This window comes from Vanessa atalanta, chromosome 20, assembly GCF_905147765.1.
Source record: "Vanessa atalanta chromosome 20, ilVanAtal1.2, whole genome shotgun sequence".
Classification (NCBI taxonomy): Eukaryota; Metazoa; Arthropoda; class Insecta; order Lepidoptera; family Nymphalidae; genus Vanessa; species Vanessa atalanta.
The window spans coordinates 6293325-6312089 of NC_061890.1; the positions used below are offsets into that span (position 1 = coordinate 6293325).

Here is an 18765-nt window from a genome sequence, read left to right on the forward strand (position 1 = left end):
AAATAATATTAAATTGTATAAAATAAATAATTTGATATATAAGTAAAGACATTATAATTATTCCAAATTTGTCAAAGGGTGACTCTATATGCAGTACCGTCTTTATCATAAGGTCACATGGAGCATGGGTCTAGAAGCCCACCGATAGCCGATATTCGATTATACTGTATTTTTTTCTTGAAAAGTAAATGAAGTTTTTTTTGTCCTTTGTGCATGTAGTTACACTGGCTCACTGACCCTTGAAACCGGAACACAACAATACTGAGTACTGATGTTTGGCGGTAGAATATTTGATGAGTGGGTAGTAACTAATCTGTCGGGCTTGCACGAAGCCCTACCAAAATGTTTGTGGTAAGGAACTGTTGGATAAAAAGATCAAAAAAGTTTTATCTATGATTTTGGTAATTTTTTATTGGTATAGGTGGCATACGGGCCGGAGGCTCACCTGATGGTAAGTGACTACCACCGCCCATGGACATATGCAATACCGGGGTGCTTGCAGATGCGTTGCGAGAACATTCCCCGCAGCAATGGGAATGTTCTCAAATCATGGATATACGACGAATGGTGATTTTTTGGTGGTTAACGTGCAAACTTGTTTCTTTTAGGGGTTGAATTGGGTTAGGCTTAGCTGGCCCCAGTCCGAGGCTTTGTTTAACAATGACTCGATTTCAGACACAAGTTTGTTCCGGTTTTCGTCGACCTTTTCCCGAGAAATATTAGCATGGCCGGTATATTAGGTGTCTACGGTAATGTCATCTGCATAGCAGTAAATGTTCCTGATTTACAACACGGCAGAAGAAACAGAGCGGGTAGGATAGTTCGCAGACTTGTGGAACACCAGAATTGACGAATTTTAAGCTTTAAAAATTTTGTTAAGCTTTAACAATAATTAAGTGTAATCTTACTTCTAAAATGTCTTCTATGTATGTTATCGCTCTGTCCCATGAACCGAGTAGTACCTTCTCTTTTTGCCACGGGAAGGCACCTTCAAATAATAAGTACACAATATTTAATTTTGTCTAAAATTGAAAACTAAAAAAAAAACATAAATAATTAACGTATTTTAAAATATATATACATTTGAGTATTAATTTTAATATACCTTCACAAGCTTCAGTCGCCAAAATGAATTTATCTGGATGTTTTAACGTGATCGCATCAAATACAGCGGCGGGTATAATACCGTCAGTGTAGTAGTGTACTGCCATACCATCGACGTAGTCTAATGCTTTTGGGTAACGCGCAAACATCTAACAATATAAAAATAAAATATAGAAATATTTTATAGTCCATTCCACGAATAGAAATCCTAGTGAATAAAATATTCGGACCAATGATCAAAACACATGGCTAGAAATATAGGAGACGAATGCGGTATGTTGATGTTAGACAGTGGAAGATAATTATATAAAACTATTAACAAACCATGTTCACTCAACGTGGACAATTTCCTTAGGGATTTCGTTTCTTGGAATGGACCTTACGTAACATTATAAGTGAAAATACCTATTTCATTCACGTAAAAAAAACGCTATTTATCTAATATTATAGTTATTATTGTAAACATAAAATTGATTAAGGTACTTTGACTTATCTATACAAGATAGATTCATTGACGAGGTATTTTGAATATTCACAAATTACAAAATTTTTGTTTAACTTCCCATCTGCTATAATTTTGGCATCGTTGGCTGGATTTCAGATATAAAATTTTATGTCTAACGCATGACTGCTTTCATAATACGATTGTTAACTCACCACATTGAACCAGTACGGTATAGTGGCTCTTTGATCGTCACCCGCTAATATTTTGAGATCTTTAAACGCTGAATTGCGGATCGTTGGTCCTAAGTTGTTCAAAATCCATTCTCCCTAAAAAAGATTAACATTAACACTTCTTTTCTTTTCTCTTCTTTTGATCTACATAAAGTTAAATTAAGAAGGCACTGATAAGTTTCCTTTTTTTTTTGAAACTTTGGTATGTATTCCGCTAAGCTACTTCAATGCTGGTTAGGGAATGCCCACACGGAATTTCATCCGAGTCATGCAGCTTTCCTTGATATGTCTTCGCCGCCGACCACGAGAATAATTTTACTAACACAAATGAAGAGTTAGAAGATGTAGTAAGTTTAAGATCATAATATATTTTCAATTAAAATCTACATTGTGACGCTGCCTGGCAATAAAATAAAGGTACGAAAAATTAACATATTTGAAAATTTGAATATAGTATATATATACAGCACGTCTTTGGAGAAATTATGAGATCCCAAGAAAAACCCGCCAAGTTTCTCACTCTCAACAGAGCCATCTCGTCTCGTCATATCATTCTACTTAAGGTAATGTCATCAATTCAATTATGTTTTACCATTTGCTGCATATTCCATCCGAGAGAGTTAAATGGTACAAGTGATATTACTCCATTAATGGGTTCATTAGTTGTCGTTATGCCCCAAACAGGAATGCCGGATTGATTGTATTTTTCAAGAAACCTGAAAATATTATAAGATCTGATACTTGCATCACCAAGAAATATAACATTTTTCATGTTGGATAGTAATTCATCTACAAGTCGTAATTAAAATCTCTAATCTTTAATCTCTTTAAAAAACTTATCACAAGTGTAGGAGTCACATGTTTCGATGTGAACGAATTACGGTCGTTTACAAATACCGTCGTCTTTTCTACGAAAGAAATTGTGTGAAAATATTAAATATGCTCGCGTTAAATTAAAAACTGACGTGTAACGTTAAGTTGTTAAAACAATTTAATTATCATAGTATATTTATCGTTATTTGATTATCATAAACATTGAACAATACACATTTATATTAGATATAAAAAAGATTTTAATCGCTCTGCATAAAAGCTAGTTTGCAAATTTACAAAACTATCTTAATATAAATAATAATGAATTAGACCGTTCTTACGATCAAGTCAATAGAAGAAAATTGGCTATATACCTTCTAGTTAATTTCAGCACTTACTTTAAGTGGTAGTCTGCATAGGTCTGGTAATACTGACGCTTGAGACGACTGAACCCTCCATACGTCTGGTGAGTCTTCATCCAAAGGGGAGGAGACCAGGTGGAAGCCACAATGTGCACGGGAGCCGTTGCTACTTGCATGATAGATTTTATCATTGGTATCTAAAATTAACTTCCTTTATTATTTTTTTTAATTTGGCAACAATCAAATAATTTTATTTGTTCCGGATAATTTTTGTCAGTGCTAATGGTTGTGCCAGTACTTCTATTTGAATCTTGCACTGCTTCACAGAAACATCTATTATTTAATTTCGCAAATAAACTATAGAGCTATTTACTTGTGCTTTTGGAGTTTGTAAATATTTTAAACATCGAATATTTTGTGCTCTGAGAGATACGGTTTAAGTCTATGTTATTACATGCTCAAGAGACATCTAATATTAAGGTTATCGAGTAAAGCCAGGCCTTTAAAATATTGTATTTTAATGGCCTGGCTTTACTCCTTATTGTAAGGAGGCTATTAAATTTAACGACGAAATTTATACGGTAAATAAAATAAAATTCGGTTATACTTTGTATAAGATATCCTCTGGAGCTAGCGTGTAGTTCGAAAGCTGCGTGTCGTTTTCGGGCAGTTCGTTGTAAGCATATGCGTGAGTCGAGAAGTCGCAGCCTCCGATGGGTACGCGGAGCATGTTATACTCGAGACCATTCGCACTGAAGTAGGATCTGTAACAGAAACCAATACCAAATCAGTTCAAAAGGCAAGTTGGGGTACCAAATCAAAGCATTTTATTCATACATTTGAGGGCGGTACATGCCCTGGGCGCCATTCGATGCTTAAAACATAAACTTATTTCAACAAATTATCTCACAACTGATAAAATTTATAATAAGGATTGCAAATTTATATTTGGTCTTTAAAAAGTAATTACACTTCAAATACCAATCCGCTTATAGAGGTTAAGTTACTTTTTAACCATTATTTCCTAATTTTAGAGGGTAGGGTTGCTAATATAAGTCGCGGTTAAATTATATTGCATCTATGATACTCAAAACATAACTTTTCTCTTACACTCTTCTATCTCCATCGTTTTTACAGCGATCTGTTTATCATACAAATTTTACATCCATATTGTACACAACATATACCTAAAATAAAAATCACGATTCAGCCAATTGCTGCAGCGCAGATTATTTCGCTAAATTCACATAGGATGAAGATTTGACAGAAATTGTTGTTTTTTTTACGATATAGGTAGGCGGTCGAGCAAATGGCCCACCTGATGGTAAGTAGTCACCAAAGCCCATAGACAAGTGCGCTGTAAGAAATATACATCGCATTAGCGCCACCAACCCATTATTCCTCGTGCCTGTAGTTACATTGATTCACTCACACTTCAAAGCGGAACACAATAATACTGAGTACTGTTGTTTGGCAGAAGAATGTGTGATTAGTGAGTGGTACCAACACAGATGGGTTTGCATAGAGTCCTCCCACTAAGACACATACATTCATATTGAACATTATTTATATTACATACAATGTACCTACAACATATAATGTAATAACCTACATAAGTATAATTAAATGTAATTATTCCATTAATATCCTTATAATTATAATATGATAAGCTACATCATTATTGCATTACATTATATGCCTATAAAAATATTATCCACATAAAAACAAAGACATCCTTTATTATTAGTATTGATTGGTTACAGGAGGGTTCATTTTTTGCCCGGAGGATCGGAATTCCGATTCACCGGCGAAATTCTGCTAGCATTCTTGCCACCATTCAACGCGGTCGTGATTTATACAGTAACTATTTCTAATTCATATTAGTATATATTTAAGGACTTCATTTCAATAAATCTTACGTGAAAAAATGTCGCTATTTACCTGTGATTGTAAAGAGATAATATTATCTGTGTATATTTAAATAGATATAAGACACTATACAGTCTTAGATTAATATTATGAAAAATTAAGATAATGATCTTATTATACAATTTTCATTGTGATTTTACAGTTTTATCCTTATACTTATGATCGCAAGTATGTTAGATAGGTTATAATAAAATATGATTATTATATGTTTTAGACTCAGGTGATAAAAAATTATGGGTTTTAGCAATGAAACACCTTATTTGTTTAAACCACTATTTACCTACATGTATTATATATATTATGAGACAGAAAATGAGCATTATTTCGTAATTTTCATCATTGAATTATATTACTAGAACCGATGTTCTAATCTATTATGAGACAGAAAATGAGCATTATTTCGTAATTTTCATCATTGAATTATATTACTAGAACCGATGTTCTAAATTATAACAAATTGTATTGTAATTGTATTGTAATTATTTATCATAATTAGTATTAGATGTATGTATGTAACAGTTCCAGCGTTCTGGGTACCACAGAATAATCTTTTGGGACCGCGTGTGTTTTTCTATAATTTGTACCTTTGTCATGTCTGTATTTTTTTTTTAATTTAATTCAGTTTCATTTATCTATTGATGTTATGTCACAAAAAAATATCTTAAAAAAATACAGTTCTTAATTTGATAATTCATCCATTCATCAAAAAAATATTGTATTGTTAGAATTAAAATAATCATTGGTAATATTGCATAGCAACATTAACGTTTATGACAAGATGAAATCAAACAGACCATTCTTTTTCTCAATTTTACTATCTTTGCTTATATATGTTTGCAAAGCTTTGATTAAATTTCGGCGTAGTTATTTGTGATTAGATAAGTTTTATTTATTTAGCAATATTTGCAACGTATCTATGTTAAAAATATGTAGTGAAATAGGCATTACCGTATAAAAGAATCTTGAAGTAAAGACGGCAGAGCTTTCCAATTGATTCCAGCAGAATCAGTCACCGCACCCCCGAAACCTTCAATTCTCTGGTATTTTATGTCCGGGAATACTTCCAGTATTGTTGAACAACATGATTCTGATCAATAAAATAATTATACTTGTCCATTAATTTGCACAAATTTATGTGATAATTAATGAATAAAATATAAATAAAAATCTTACCCGACGTTGAATCATTCCAGGCTCCACCGTCTTTTTTGAAGCGCAATCCATCCTGAAAATAAAAAACCACAGAAGGAAATTTTATAATTTCGAAATTACAGAGGAATTTATTTTATTATTATTATTAATTTAGTACACATTGACTTACTTTTTGTTGAAAAACAATTATTTTAAGTCAGTTTTATATGTTAGTGGTTAGTTACCGGCAACGTTTTTCTATACAATATCTAGGTATATACAATATATAGTATAATGATGATAATGATAATTTCTAGACGATTTTGGCGATTTTGGCGGCCAGTCTCAAGAGACAGCAATTACGCAGGATATATTATAGTGCACAAAGGTGCTAACTAACACAGGCACACTGTCTTCTCTCCTCTCATCACTGTCGGCGGGACAGCAAATCTGACGTGCCCGAAAAGAGTTCAAGCGCAGGACCAACTTCTTGCGTACTATCCGAGGGGAGCGTACACACCAGAAGTAAGCTTTATAATGAGAATTTTTTAGACAAAAAAGCCCAATAACATAGGAATTTGGCCTAGCCACGAGATCTACGCGACAGTCAAAATGAAATAGTATTTGCTATAACTAAAACGCTTAGAAAATATAATAAGATTATTTTGTACTTGGTATAGGCTTTGTGTACACTGACTGTACTGGTTAGGTGTGAAATATCGTTGCATATTAAAAATACAAATATAGAAGATCATATCAAGGAAACAATGTTAAGAGCCGAAGCGAACAAACGATCCAAATATTCGTCTATTATTCCAAATGATGTCTTGGTTCCATTTACAGCTGAATGCTTTGACATAAGGCATGCCAAAAATCTTAATTAAAAGTATAAATTTCGCCATACTGCCTCCTCTGGTGAGAGGAGTGCTGGTTCATTTTTAGCCCTGACGATCGGAATTGCGCTTCAAATGGGAAATGACGGGCAAATGCTGCTAGTGTTTGTGCTCCATTCTACGCGGTCATGATTTATATAGAAAAACAATATATAAACTGCTTGTCCCGACTTCGTTCTTAGAAAAATAATCTGGAACCCTCATCTCATACGTCGACATGTATACCTGCTTATTATTAATTAATATTAAAATATGATATAATTTATTTTTATTTAACTTAAAAACGTAATTTGCGTTTTTTGTATTGTATTATTATTGTTAGTATTTTTTCCCCCTTTTTATATAATATAGTAGAAAAAGTTGTTTTAGGTTAATAGATAAAACTGTCCTTTTGCATGCCGTGATAACTTTTAATTGAAACAACACTAAGCTAAAAATGTTACCTTTATTACCTTAATTTTTAAACTCTAAATGGTGTATGTTTTGTAAGTTGTCCTTAATAATAAATAATAAATAAATAAATAAAATTCTCCAAGTGAAAATCTGAGACAAAATCATGCCAGCCATTAACCGAAGGAAGAAGAGTATCTATATTTTTATAACAATCCTACGGAATACTAAATTTAGCAACAAATAATATTATCGAATCTGACATATTCTATCATTTAAATTTTTAATATATCTGTAATCGAAGTTATTCGCAAGCAAAAATACCAAGTCTAGTTAAAAATAAATAGATTGTCTACGGCAGAGGTAAGAAATGTCGCGAAGAAGCCCAAACTGTGAGGTGTGTCATCCATTCTTAATTAATCAATTTAGTCTCAATTGTCGGATGTTTATATATTCTTTGGTAAACATTATGAAATAAATCGTATCACCAAAGAGTGGTGTTATGGGGAGTGGACTTATTAAACTATATAAAATAAAAAATATTTTTTACCTTCGACGAAGTGTACGTTACGAACGATCTTGGCGCAGGAATTTCTCTTGTAATATCATCGCAATATGATGTGTTGCACACGCACACTACAGATTGATTTTCAATATGTCTTTCTGCACATGGTATATCTATTGAAAAAAATAAATTAGGCCAGCTATAGTCAAAAAATATATAAAAGAAAAAAAAAACAACAAAATATTTAAAATATAGTGAAATGTCACATCTATATTATAATTATATTATTTTAAGAACTTACCGGCTAAAACATAAGTAAAACTTGTTAAAACGAATATAATAAGTCCAAGGAATACCTTCATTGTATATTTGAAACGTAGAGTGTTCTTAATAACATTCTTTATCGTATGCACGTTTGTAGTGAACACGACCGAATGCTTTTGGCAATTATATCCAATTGAAGTTCAACGGCATTCTAGGGTCATTATATAATTATTTTTATTTAACTTTGTCTAGAAAAACTAATATCATAAACGTAAATAAACGAAACGCGACAACTATATAATCATTGCGTTGATATTAGTCAGATATTGTAAGCTGTTTATGATTAATAAGCTTACAGAGTATTGTAAAGCTTTTTTAAATTAGTTGAATTTATAAATGTTGTAACGGTAAAAGCTAAGTTAAAAATCCGGTTATCATATATTTTTTTTAAATGATCGTTAACAACTGTATTGTTCGATAAAAAAAATTTTTGTTCATTTTTGGTATTTTATAATTAAAAACGGGTCGTTTTTCATAGAAGAAAACTATTAACATTACCTACAGTTACCTTAAAGGAACTAATTATTTTAATATCAAATTAAAGAGTAACTGTATTATTTTAAACAATGAGTTACTTCCGTCAGAAAGTATAAAATAAAAAAGGTAAAAAACTAATTTAAAAAAATCCTTTAATACAAACAATAAAAATATTTATTAGATATTTATATAATTTGATAGACACGATTAATATAAGAGTTAAGACGTCAAAAAAATCCTAATTAGATTATATATGATTTCTGTTTTACGTGTTTATTAACGTGGAGGAAATAAATTTATAATTATGACTATTTATAATGCTCTGGGCAGTATAATTCAGATTGGTGTTTGTTGTTTACACAGATTACTCGAAAGCCTCCAATAAAATTATTTATCACTGTTTATAGATCTAAAAGCTGAAAGAAGTGGTGTACATAGTGATCTACTGCGAAAGTTGAAATTATCATTACAAGATCGACGTCTCGATGTTATCGTCAAATGTTTTTTTTTTTTATTACTAATTTCCTTTACCGTTCCTCTGGGGTCGGGGTCGCATCTCGGGCCACTATTATTTTATACTCACATAAATGAAGTTTCCTTGTGTTTTCGTACTTTGAATAACCTTATTTTTGAAAAAAGTCAAAATGACCAATGACAACATAATATTTAAAGCTATTAAAGCTAAACGTATTATAACAAATTACTTCGGAAGATTTGAATAAATTAAAACGTACTGTACACAACGATAATAAAATTCAATATAATTATAAAATAAAATGTTGTATAGTAATATTGACTAGAAAATGACTACAAATAATATTCAAAATCGAAATATATTTTATTCAAGTAGGCTTTTACAAGCACTTTCGGATCATCATTTAACTAACAATATTAAGTGAAGCTACCACCGGCTTGGAATGTAGATTCTACCGAGAAGTACCGGCAAGAAACTCAGTAGTTACTCTTTTTCAACATTTTAAAATACTCTCATATTAGTTAAATACAGTTAATAAATGTATGTAATATATCATGCCTGGAAGTCAACAAGTATTAGCTCCATGCTTTTTTATCATCTGTAAAATCTTGTTTTGGACTAATATGGTTTCTTTACCAATGTATTTTTTACAAATGATTTGAATTTATGGAACGGCAAAGTTAAAAACGTCTGCGGAAGTGTAGTATAGAAACGTATATCTTGCGCCAAGAAGGATTTATTGATTTTGCAGAGTCGGAAACTTAGCGTTATAAGCTTATCCTTACTTCTTGTACACATACAATGAATATCACTGATTTTATCAATGTTACTGTGAATATACCTAATATTGTTTTAAATATGTGACACAACAGTGAGTATTCCTACTTTGTAAAAAACATCCGAAAGAGAGTCTCTATTTCCAAGATTGTAAATAGACCGGATTGCTCTCTTTTGTAAAATAAAAACCGATTCAATATCTGCAGCGTTACCCCAAAGTAATATGCCATATTATGACATAATACTGTCAAAATAACCACAATATACTAGACGAGCGGTATCAATACCAGTTAGTTGTTTAACTTTTCTAACCGCGTTTGCTGTGGAACTGAGTCTTCCTGTCAGTGACGATAAATGAGGCCTCCACTGAAGTTTCGAATTCAATGCTATTCCTAAAAACGTCGTAGTATCGGCAATATCAAGACGGCCAACGGTTAAAAATTTATTATAATTTTGCTTTCTAAAATTGGGTAGGCTAAAAACTGCACATTTTGTTTTTTGAGCATTAAAAACTAAATTATTTACTGTAAACCAATCGTGTATCTGTGATAATGCATTGTCACATCGTCATGGTCAGCTATTTTCCTGTCAACCTTAAAAATCAGTGAACAATCGTCGGCAAACAATACTATATCACAAATACCTTTAACATAGAAAGGAAGATCATTTATATACATATTCTAGTAATAGAAAGGGACTCAAAATTGATCCTTGTGGAACACCTATTTTTAACGTAAATCCAGAAGACTTTATTCCATTAATGAAAACTTTCTGGACTTTTCGACTTAAGTATGAAGTAATGAAATCAACAGGTTTACCTACAACACCATAGTATTTGAGCTTATAAAGGAGCGTCCCGTGTTCTACACCATCAAATGCTTTAGATAAATTACAGAATACTCTAATAGCATTCTGTGATTTTTCCCAAGCATTGTAAATATGTTTGAGAAGTGCTATTCCCGCATCAGTTATCGAGCGACCTCGTGTAAAACCGAATTACTTACTATGAAATATAGTTTTTGTACCGAAATGGACTAGAACTATATATAAATTGACTTAACAACACAATATTGAACAGGATTGTGTTCAATATTGTGTTGTTGCGAGTTGCGTGATTTGGGAATTCAACTGGATAGTAAAATTTCTATTTCGATCACATATGCGCTTTTTAATTTAGAAAGCATACAAAATGATAGGTATACTGCGTATCTCTAAAGATTTTACAAAAACACTTTTTTACTTTTTAACTTTTTTATTGGACTACGCGCCACCGTTGTTAGAATTTAAATTAGTGGAAACTGTATTGGTTAATGTGTCATTTATGTTCATGCCAGTTATTAAGATTTGATATAATGCAGTGATTAGTCAATATACAATAAAATTTAAAACTTTTCGTACGCATTACAATATGGGTATAGTTATTTTATTTCAATATTTTATTCATATGGAAATTCAACGGTAGTTACAGAGTGTGCTGCCAAATTAATCGATGCTTGCTTGATGCCATTTTTCAAACGAATGGTTCTGGCTTGTCCACTGAAAGAAATACGAACATGTTAGCTTTAAGTCAACAATAAATATTGAACTTCACAGAAGATACGTAAAATAACTCTTACTTATTGTACACAATAACCACGATCGTGTTTTTCGGCGTTACAAAAGCCACATGTCGCAGGCTTCGAGTAAATAACTGTTTCTTCTCCACAACTTTGATCCTTATTGATTCACGGGGTATAAATTTTGAGAAATGTCCCATCGCATAGAACATCGGTTGTTTCACAAACTCCTGTTTGTCTTCATCCACAATGATTGGCGAGTCGACAAAGTTTCCAACCCAATTTGGCCCCCCATCCTTATTCAGACACAAGTTCCAATCTATCCATCCAACTAAATTGTAGTTTAAATCCTAAAAATAATATTAAATTGTATAAAACTTAATAATTTTTATATATAAGTAAAGACTATATATTTTTTTCAAATTTGTCAAGGGGTGACTCTATATGCAGTACCGTCTTTATCATAAGGTCACATGGAGCATGGGTCTAGAAACCCGCCGATAGCCGATTTTCGATTATACTGTATTTTTTCTTGAAAAGTAAATGAAGTTTTTATGTCCTATGTGCTTGTAGTTACACTGGCTCACTCACCCTTCAAACCGGAACACAAAAATACCGAGAACTGCTGTTTGGCGGTAGAATATTTGATGAGTGGATGGTAACTAACCCTACGGGCTTGCACGAAGCCCTACCAAAATGTTTGTGGTAAGGAACTATCGCGTAAAAAGATCAAAATAGTGTCATACATGATTTTGTTAATAATAATTAAGTGTAATCTTACTTCTAAAATGTCTTCTATGTATGTTACCGCTCTGTCCCATGAACCGAGTAGTACCTTGTGTTTTTGCCATGGGTAGCTACCTTTAAATATTAAGTACACAATATTTACTATGTTTCAAATGGAAAACTAGAAAAAACATAAATAATTAACGTATTTAAAAATATATATACATTTGAGTATTAATTTTAATATACCTTCACAAGCTTCAGTCGCCAAAATGAATTTTTCTGGATGTGTTAACGTGACTGCATCAAATACAGCGGCGGGTATAATACTGTCAGTGTAGTAGTGTACTGCCATACCATCGACGTAGTCTAATGCTTTTGGGTAACGCGCAAACATCTAACAATATAAAAATAAAATATAGAAATATTTCATAGTCTATTCCAAGAATCGAAATCCTAGTGAATAAAATATTCGGACCAATGATCAAAACACATGGCTAGAAATATAGGAGACGAATGCGGTATGTTGATGTTAGAAAGTGGAAGATAATTATATAAAACTATTAACCAAATGAGTGCACATGGACAATTTCCTTTGGGAGCTCGTTTCCGGGAATGGACTTTACGTAACATTATAAGTGAAAATTTACGTTTACGTATAAAAAAAAAATGAATTTCAGATATAAAATTGTAAATTGCATTTTCATATTTGATGTCTAACGCATGACTGCTTACATAAAACAATTGTTAACTCACCACATTGAACCAGTACGGTATAGTGGCTCTTTGATCGTCACCCGCTAATATTTTGAGATCTTTAAACGCGGAATTGCGGATCGTTGGTCCTAAGTTGTTCAAAATCCATTCTCCCTAAAAAAGATTAACATTAACACTTCTTTTCTCTTCTTTTGATCTACACAAAGTTCATTAAAGAAGGCACTGATAGGTCTCCTTTGTTTTTTGAAAGTCGGAACGTATTCCGCTAAGCTGCTTCAATGCTGGTTAAGGAATGCCCTAATGGAATGAATTTCTTTGTCATGTCATTCTTCACCGCCGAGTACGAGATATTTTTTTAACACAAATGAAGTGCATGATAATGCAGTAGGTATATATTTTCAAATAAAAGTTTACATTGTGAAGCTGCCTGGCAATTAAATGCAGGCACAATAAATGAACATCATTCAAAAATTACATAATATTTTATTATTATTGATTATAGTATTGTAAAAAAAATCCAGTCAAATTTCTCATTCATCAACTGAGCCACCTTGCCTCATCATCTCATCGTCATTTTATTTAAGCTAATGTAATAATCTATTCTTAATTATGTTTTACCATTTCCTTTACATCCCACCCGAGAGAGTTAAACGGTGCAAGTGATATTACTCCATTAATGGGTTCATTAGTTGTCGTTATGCCCCAAACAGGAATGCCGGATTGATTGTATTTTTCAAGAAACCTGAAAATATTATAAGATCTGAAACTTGCATCAAGAAGAAATATAACATTCCTTGGTGATTCAAGTTTCTAGTTGCATGTCGGATGGTAATTAATCTACAAATCGTAATTCAAATCTCTAATCTTTAATCTCTTTAAAAAACGTATCACAAGTGTAGGAGTCACATGTTTTGATGTGAACGAATTACAGTCGTTTACAAACACCTTCGTCTTTAGTACGAAAGAAATTGTGTTAAAATATAAAATAGGCTCGCGTTAAATTAAAAACTGACGTGTAACGTTAAGTTGTTAAAACAATTTAATTATCATATTATACCTATTTATCGTTATTTGATTATCATAAACATTGAACAATACACATGTATATTATAGATAAAAAAGATTTTAAACTTACAAAACTATCTTAATATAAATAATAACATATAGTCACATGTTTTGATGTGAACGAATAACGTTGGTTTATAAATACATTAGTTTCTTTTTCTATGACTGTTAAAATATTAAATTTTCTTGCGTTAAATTAAAAACTGATATGAAACTCCCAAGTTGTTAAAACCCTTTTGTTTATCATAGTATTTCGTTATTTGATTATCATAAACATTGAACAATACACATTTATATTAGAGATAAAAAATATATCAACCTTGGTCTTCAAAGATAACAGATTTTAATCGCTCTGCGCAAAAATTGGTCCGCAAACTTAAAAAATTATTCTTACGATCAAGTCAATAGAAGACAATTGGCTTTATACCTCCTTGTTAATTTCAGTACTTACTTTATGTGGTAGTCTGCATAGGTCTGGTAATACTGACGCTTGAGACGACTGAACCCTCCATACGTCTGGTGAGTCTTCATCCAAAGGGGCGGAGACCAGGTGGTGGCCACAATGTGCACGGGAGCCGTTGCTACTTGCATGATAGATTTTATCATTGGTATCTAAAATTAATTTCCTTTATTATTTTTTTTAATTTGGCAACAATCAAATAATTTTATTTGTTCCGGATAATTTTTGTCACTGCTAATGGTTGTGCCAGTACTTCTATTTGAATCTTGCACTGCTTCACAGTAACATATTTTGTTTAATTTTGCAAATAGACTATAGCTCTATTTACTGGTACTTTAGGAGTTTTTAGGTATATAAAACATCAAATCTTTTACGCTCTAAGATATTAAGTCTATGTTATTACATGCTCAAGAGACACTTAATATTGAGACTTGCGAGTAAAGCCAGGCAGCCAGGCAGCCATTAAAGTATAATAAGGAGGCAATTAAATTTAACGAAGAAATTTATACGGTAAATAAAATAAAATTCGGTTATACTTTGTATAAGATATCCTCTGGAGCTAGCGTGTAGTTCGAAAGCTGCGTGTCGTTTACGGGCAGTTCGTTGTAAGCATATGCGTGAGTCGAGAAGTCGCAGCCTCCGATGGGTACGCGGAGCATGTTATACTCGAGACCATTCGCACTGAAGTAGGATCTGTACAGAAACCAATACCGCATCAGTTCCAAAGCTGAAGGCAAGTTGGGGTACCAAATCAAAGCATTTTATTCATACATTTGAGGGCGGTACATGCCCTGGGCGCCATTCAATACTTAAAACATAAACTTATTTTAACAAATTATCTCACAACTCATAAAATTTATGATAAGGATTGCAAATTTACCCTTGGTCTTTAAAAAAGTAATTACACTAAAAATACCAATCCGTTTATAGAGGTTTAAATTGGCAAAAAATCCAACATTCCAAGTGTTCATGATTAATACAGTAACAATTTCTAATTCACATTTTTATATACATATTTAAGGACTTAATGTTAAAAATTATTAAACCCCGTTATTTTCTGTAAATGATAAATAAAATAAAGGCCGTAATTTATATCGAGCTGCGATTGTACAGAGATAACATTATGTGTGATATTTAGATATATATATACATATATATTATTATAATTATAGATATAAGAAAGTTACAAGTGTGGTCGGTATACTCTACGGTCGTAGATTAATATAATATTAAACAAAATTAAGGTATTAATTTTGTTATTATTTTCATTGTAATTTTACAATTATCTCCTTAAACTTACGACCGCGAGTATGTTATACTCTATTCTAACCATAACAGGAAAAAAGCTCATTAATCATAAACTCTAAGAAGTTCACAATATAGCTGAGTCATTAGCAAGAAATAAATTAAACAAGTTACGTATGAAATCCGTAAATCTTAGGTTTGTTTATCTTTTTTCCTACTTCCATTGGAATAGGCTATATATAGGTTATAAATCATTGTTTTGTATTATTGTCTCGGACGATAAGAAATTACGGATTTGAGCCTTGAACAACTGTATTGGTTACCGTTATTTGTTTAAGCCACTATTTATCTTCACGACATTATGTATATTTTATGAGACAGAAAATGAAACATCAGTACCTTATATTATAATTTTCATTATTGAATAATATTACTAGTATCTAATAATAATTTGATCTTATTTATCATAATTAGTATTTGATGTAATATTTCCAGCGTTCTGGGTAATGCCACAGAAGAATCTTTTGGACCGCGTATTTATTTCTATAATTTGCACCTATGTCATGTCTGTATAGTTTGATTTTATTCAATTTCATTTATCTATTGCATTCCCCATTCTGATTTTATGTAAATACACAAATTTCTCAAAAAATAAGATAATTAGTAAGTTTTAATCAACATACCTATAGTCGAGAAAATTATTGTATTGAAAGAACTAAATTAGTCAATGGTAATATTTCATAGGAACATTAACTTTTATGACAAGACATTACATGGAATTCGATATTTTTTTAGACAATTCTTTTTCTTCAATTGTAAATTACATGCTTGCACAGCTGGGGCGAAATTTCGGCGTAGTTTATTGCGATTATTTGATAAGTTTTATTTATTTAGTTTTAATTGCAATATACGCATGTAAAAAAATTGAAATGAAATAGGCATTACCGAATAAAAGAATCCTGAAGTAAAGATGGCAGAGATTTCCAATTGATTCCAGCAGAATCGGTCACCGCACCCCCGAAACCTTCAATTCTCTGGTATTTTATGGTCGGGAATACTTCCAGTGTCGCTGAACAACATGATTCTGAACAATGAAATAATTATACTGGTTCATTAATTTGCATAAAATTATGTGATAATTAATGAATAAAATATAAATAAAAATCTTACCCGACGTTGAATCATTCCAGGTTCCACCGTCTTTTTTGAAACGCAATCCATCCTGCCAACAAAAATCCACAGCAGCAAATTTTAAAATATATAGAATTAAATATATAGAGGAATTTATTTTATTATTATTAATTTAATACATATCCCTATACTTTTTGTTGAAAAACTATTATTTTAAATACAGTATGATGATGGTGGTCATGAGTTCTAGATGATTTTGGCCACGGCAGACAATCTCAAGGGAAAGCAAATTACGACATATAGGCTTATTCTCATAGATTGACGGGATAGCAAATCTGACTTGACCGGAAGGAGTTCAGGCGCGGGACCAACAGCTTGCGTACAATCTTTGGAAAGTGTACACATTTCTAAAAGCGGGCTAATATTGGGATTTTTTTAATATAGCGACTTAAATCTAGCCACTACACCTACGATGCCTGAAACATTTGTGCTATATGAAAAGACTATCTTATACTTGGTCTAGACATTGTATACACTGACTGTACTGGTTAAATATAAAATATCGTTATATGTGTCACGATAAATAAAATAGTGGACCTTAATGTTAATAATTCTTAAGTAATAAAATGAAAAATGTTATATTATTTGTTTTGTATAACAATTTGTTTTGTATAATAATTTTTCACTCGACAGCTGCCACAGAATCATCTAAACTGTCAAGTAAATATTCTCCTGTCTGTTCAATAGACGATAAAATGGTGGTATGTGAATGAAAGGAATTCGATATTATTTACATGATGATGATATACTGACCGATTTCGGTTACGGCAGCCAATCTCAAGGGAGAATAAACAAAAAAAAAAACAGGACTGGTTTTATTGCAAAAATGTGTGCGCAAACACGGGTGTACTTTCTACTCCCTTTCTCTCATATTCCGTCCGTACAACCGGTAACAGTTTAAGCACAGGACCATGTGCTTCCCGAGGTACGAGGAGCTAACACTTGTCCAACTTTCAGATTCCGGGCTATTATTGGTTTTTTTTTTCGACTAATAAACCTGATAACTTTATATGAGCCCGATCTGTGGCTTGAACGCAGAACCTCATGATCTGTACTCTTATATCAACACTAGCCACTAGACCAACGAGGCAGTCAAATACACATGAGCGGCTAAAATAAAAGTAATTTGGAAAGCAGATGTAAACCGCTGAGCACTACGAACTTTTTATCGGATAATGGATTTAGTACAAGCATTAATAGAGACGAGCTCAGAACAACACCCACAACAAGTTCGGGACTTGCACTTGGAAGAATAGCAGATTTCAGGTGGCATGATTTTTTAAAATAGTGGAATAATCAGGGGCGGAGATTAGTGATGTCAAACTGGCAAAGTATTATAATCAACTCTTTCAAACCATTGCAGCATTGGACGAAGTGGTGTAAGTCTTATTAAATTAATTAAAAATATCCTAGCGCTTAACCAGTTGCTCGATACCTAGCACGTCTACACTGACATAGGTCTTGCATATAGAATTTTAATACACAAATCAGTAATTATGACATTTACTCTAATTTACTTTAATTTATTTAAATTGTAATATAATTCTTTAAATTATTTATAAATCAAATGCTTAAAAATATATCTGTTACCAGCAAAAAGCAAGGAAAAATATATGAGTTGTTGATAACCTTTACCAATTACTTAAACTTACTGCATAATATAGTATGATAAACATCAGGTACATCGTACAGTTAATAAACTTACATTATTACGAGCAGTAATATTTAATTGATGAAAATTCTGTCATAATTTTGTAGCTCACTTTTGTCACAAATCACAAAGTCTGATTGGCTTTAAGAGCACTCTGCTAAATATTTAAACGTTAAATTCTTTATCGAAATTTGTTTATATCACGTAAAGAAAATATTAATAATTTCTTTATCATAGCAAGAGTATACCTCCTGCATCCAGAATAAAAATTGTTGATTGGGTAAATATATTTTAAATTA

At 31.8% G+C, this 18765-nt stretch overlaps 1 protein-coding gene across 2 annotated transcripts in view; it reads right to left on the bottom strand.

The window, feature by feature from the left end:
* The window catches only part of LOC125071785 (lysosomal acid glucosylceramidase-like), a 41335-nt gene that overhangs the window by 19681 nt on the left and 2889 nt on the right, over positions 1–18765 (bottom strand). The window contains exons 1-10 of one of the 2 annotated variants that reach the window (XM_047682159.1): positions 8104–8187; positions 7848–7975; positions 6057–6108; positions 5832–5970; positions 3562–3718; positions 2991–3151; positions 2372–2495; positions 1762–1875; positions 1106–1253; positions 909–988 (exon numbers count right to left, since the gene is read on the bottom strand). In XM_047682159.1, the coding sequence (XP_047538115.1) occupies positions 909–988; positions 1106–1253; positions 1762–1875; positions 2372–2495; positions 2991–3151; positions 3562–3718; positions 5832–5970; positions 6057–6108; positions 7848–7975; positions 8104–8164 (1164 nt within the window). In that variant the 5' untranslated portion in view covers positions 8165–8187. Of the gene's footprint in view, positions 1–908; positions 989–1105; positions 1254–1761; positions 1876–2371; positions 2496–2990; positions 3152–3561; positions 3719–5831; positions 5971–6056; positions 6109–7847; positions 7976–8103; positions 11392–11471; positions 11762–12192; positions 12273–12386; positions 12535–12893; positions 13008–13472; positions 13597–14370; positions 14532–14915; positions 15073–16569; positions 16709–16794; positions 16847–18765 lie in introns of those variants that run through there. The other variant, XM_047682158.1, reaches the window with a different exon arrangement.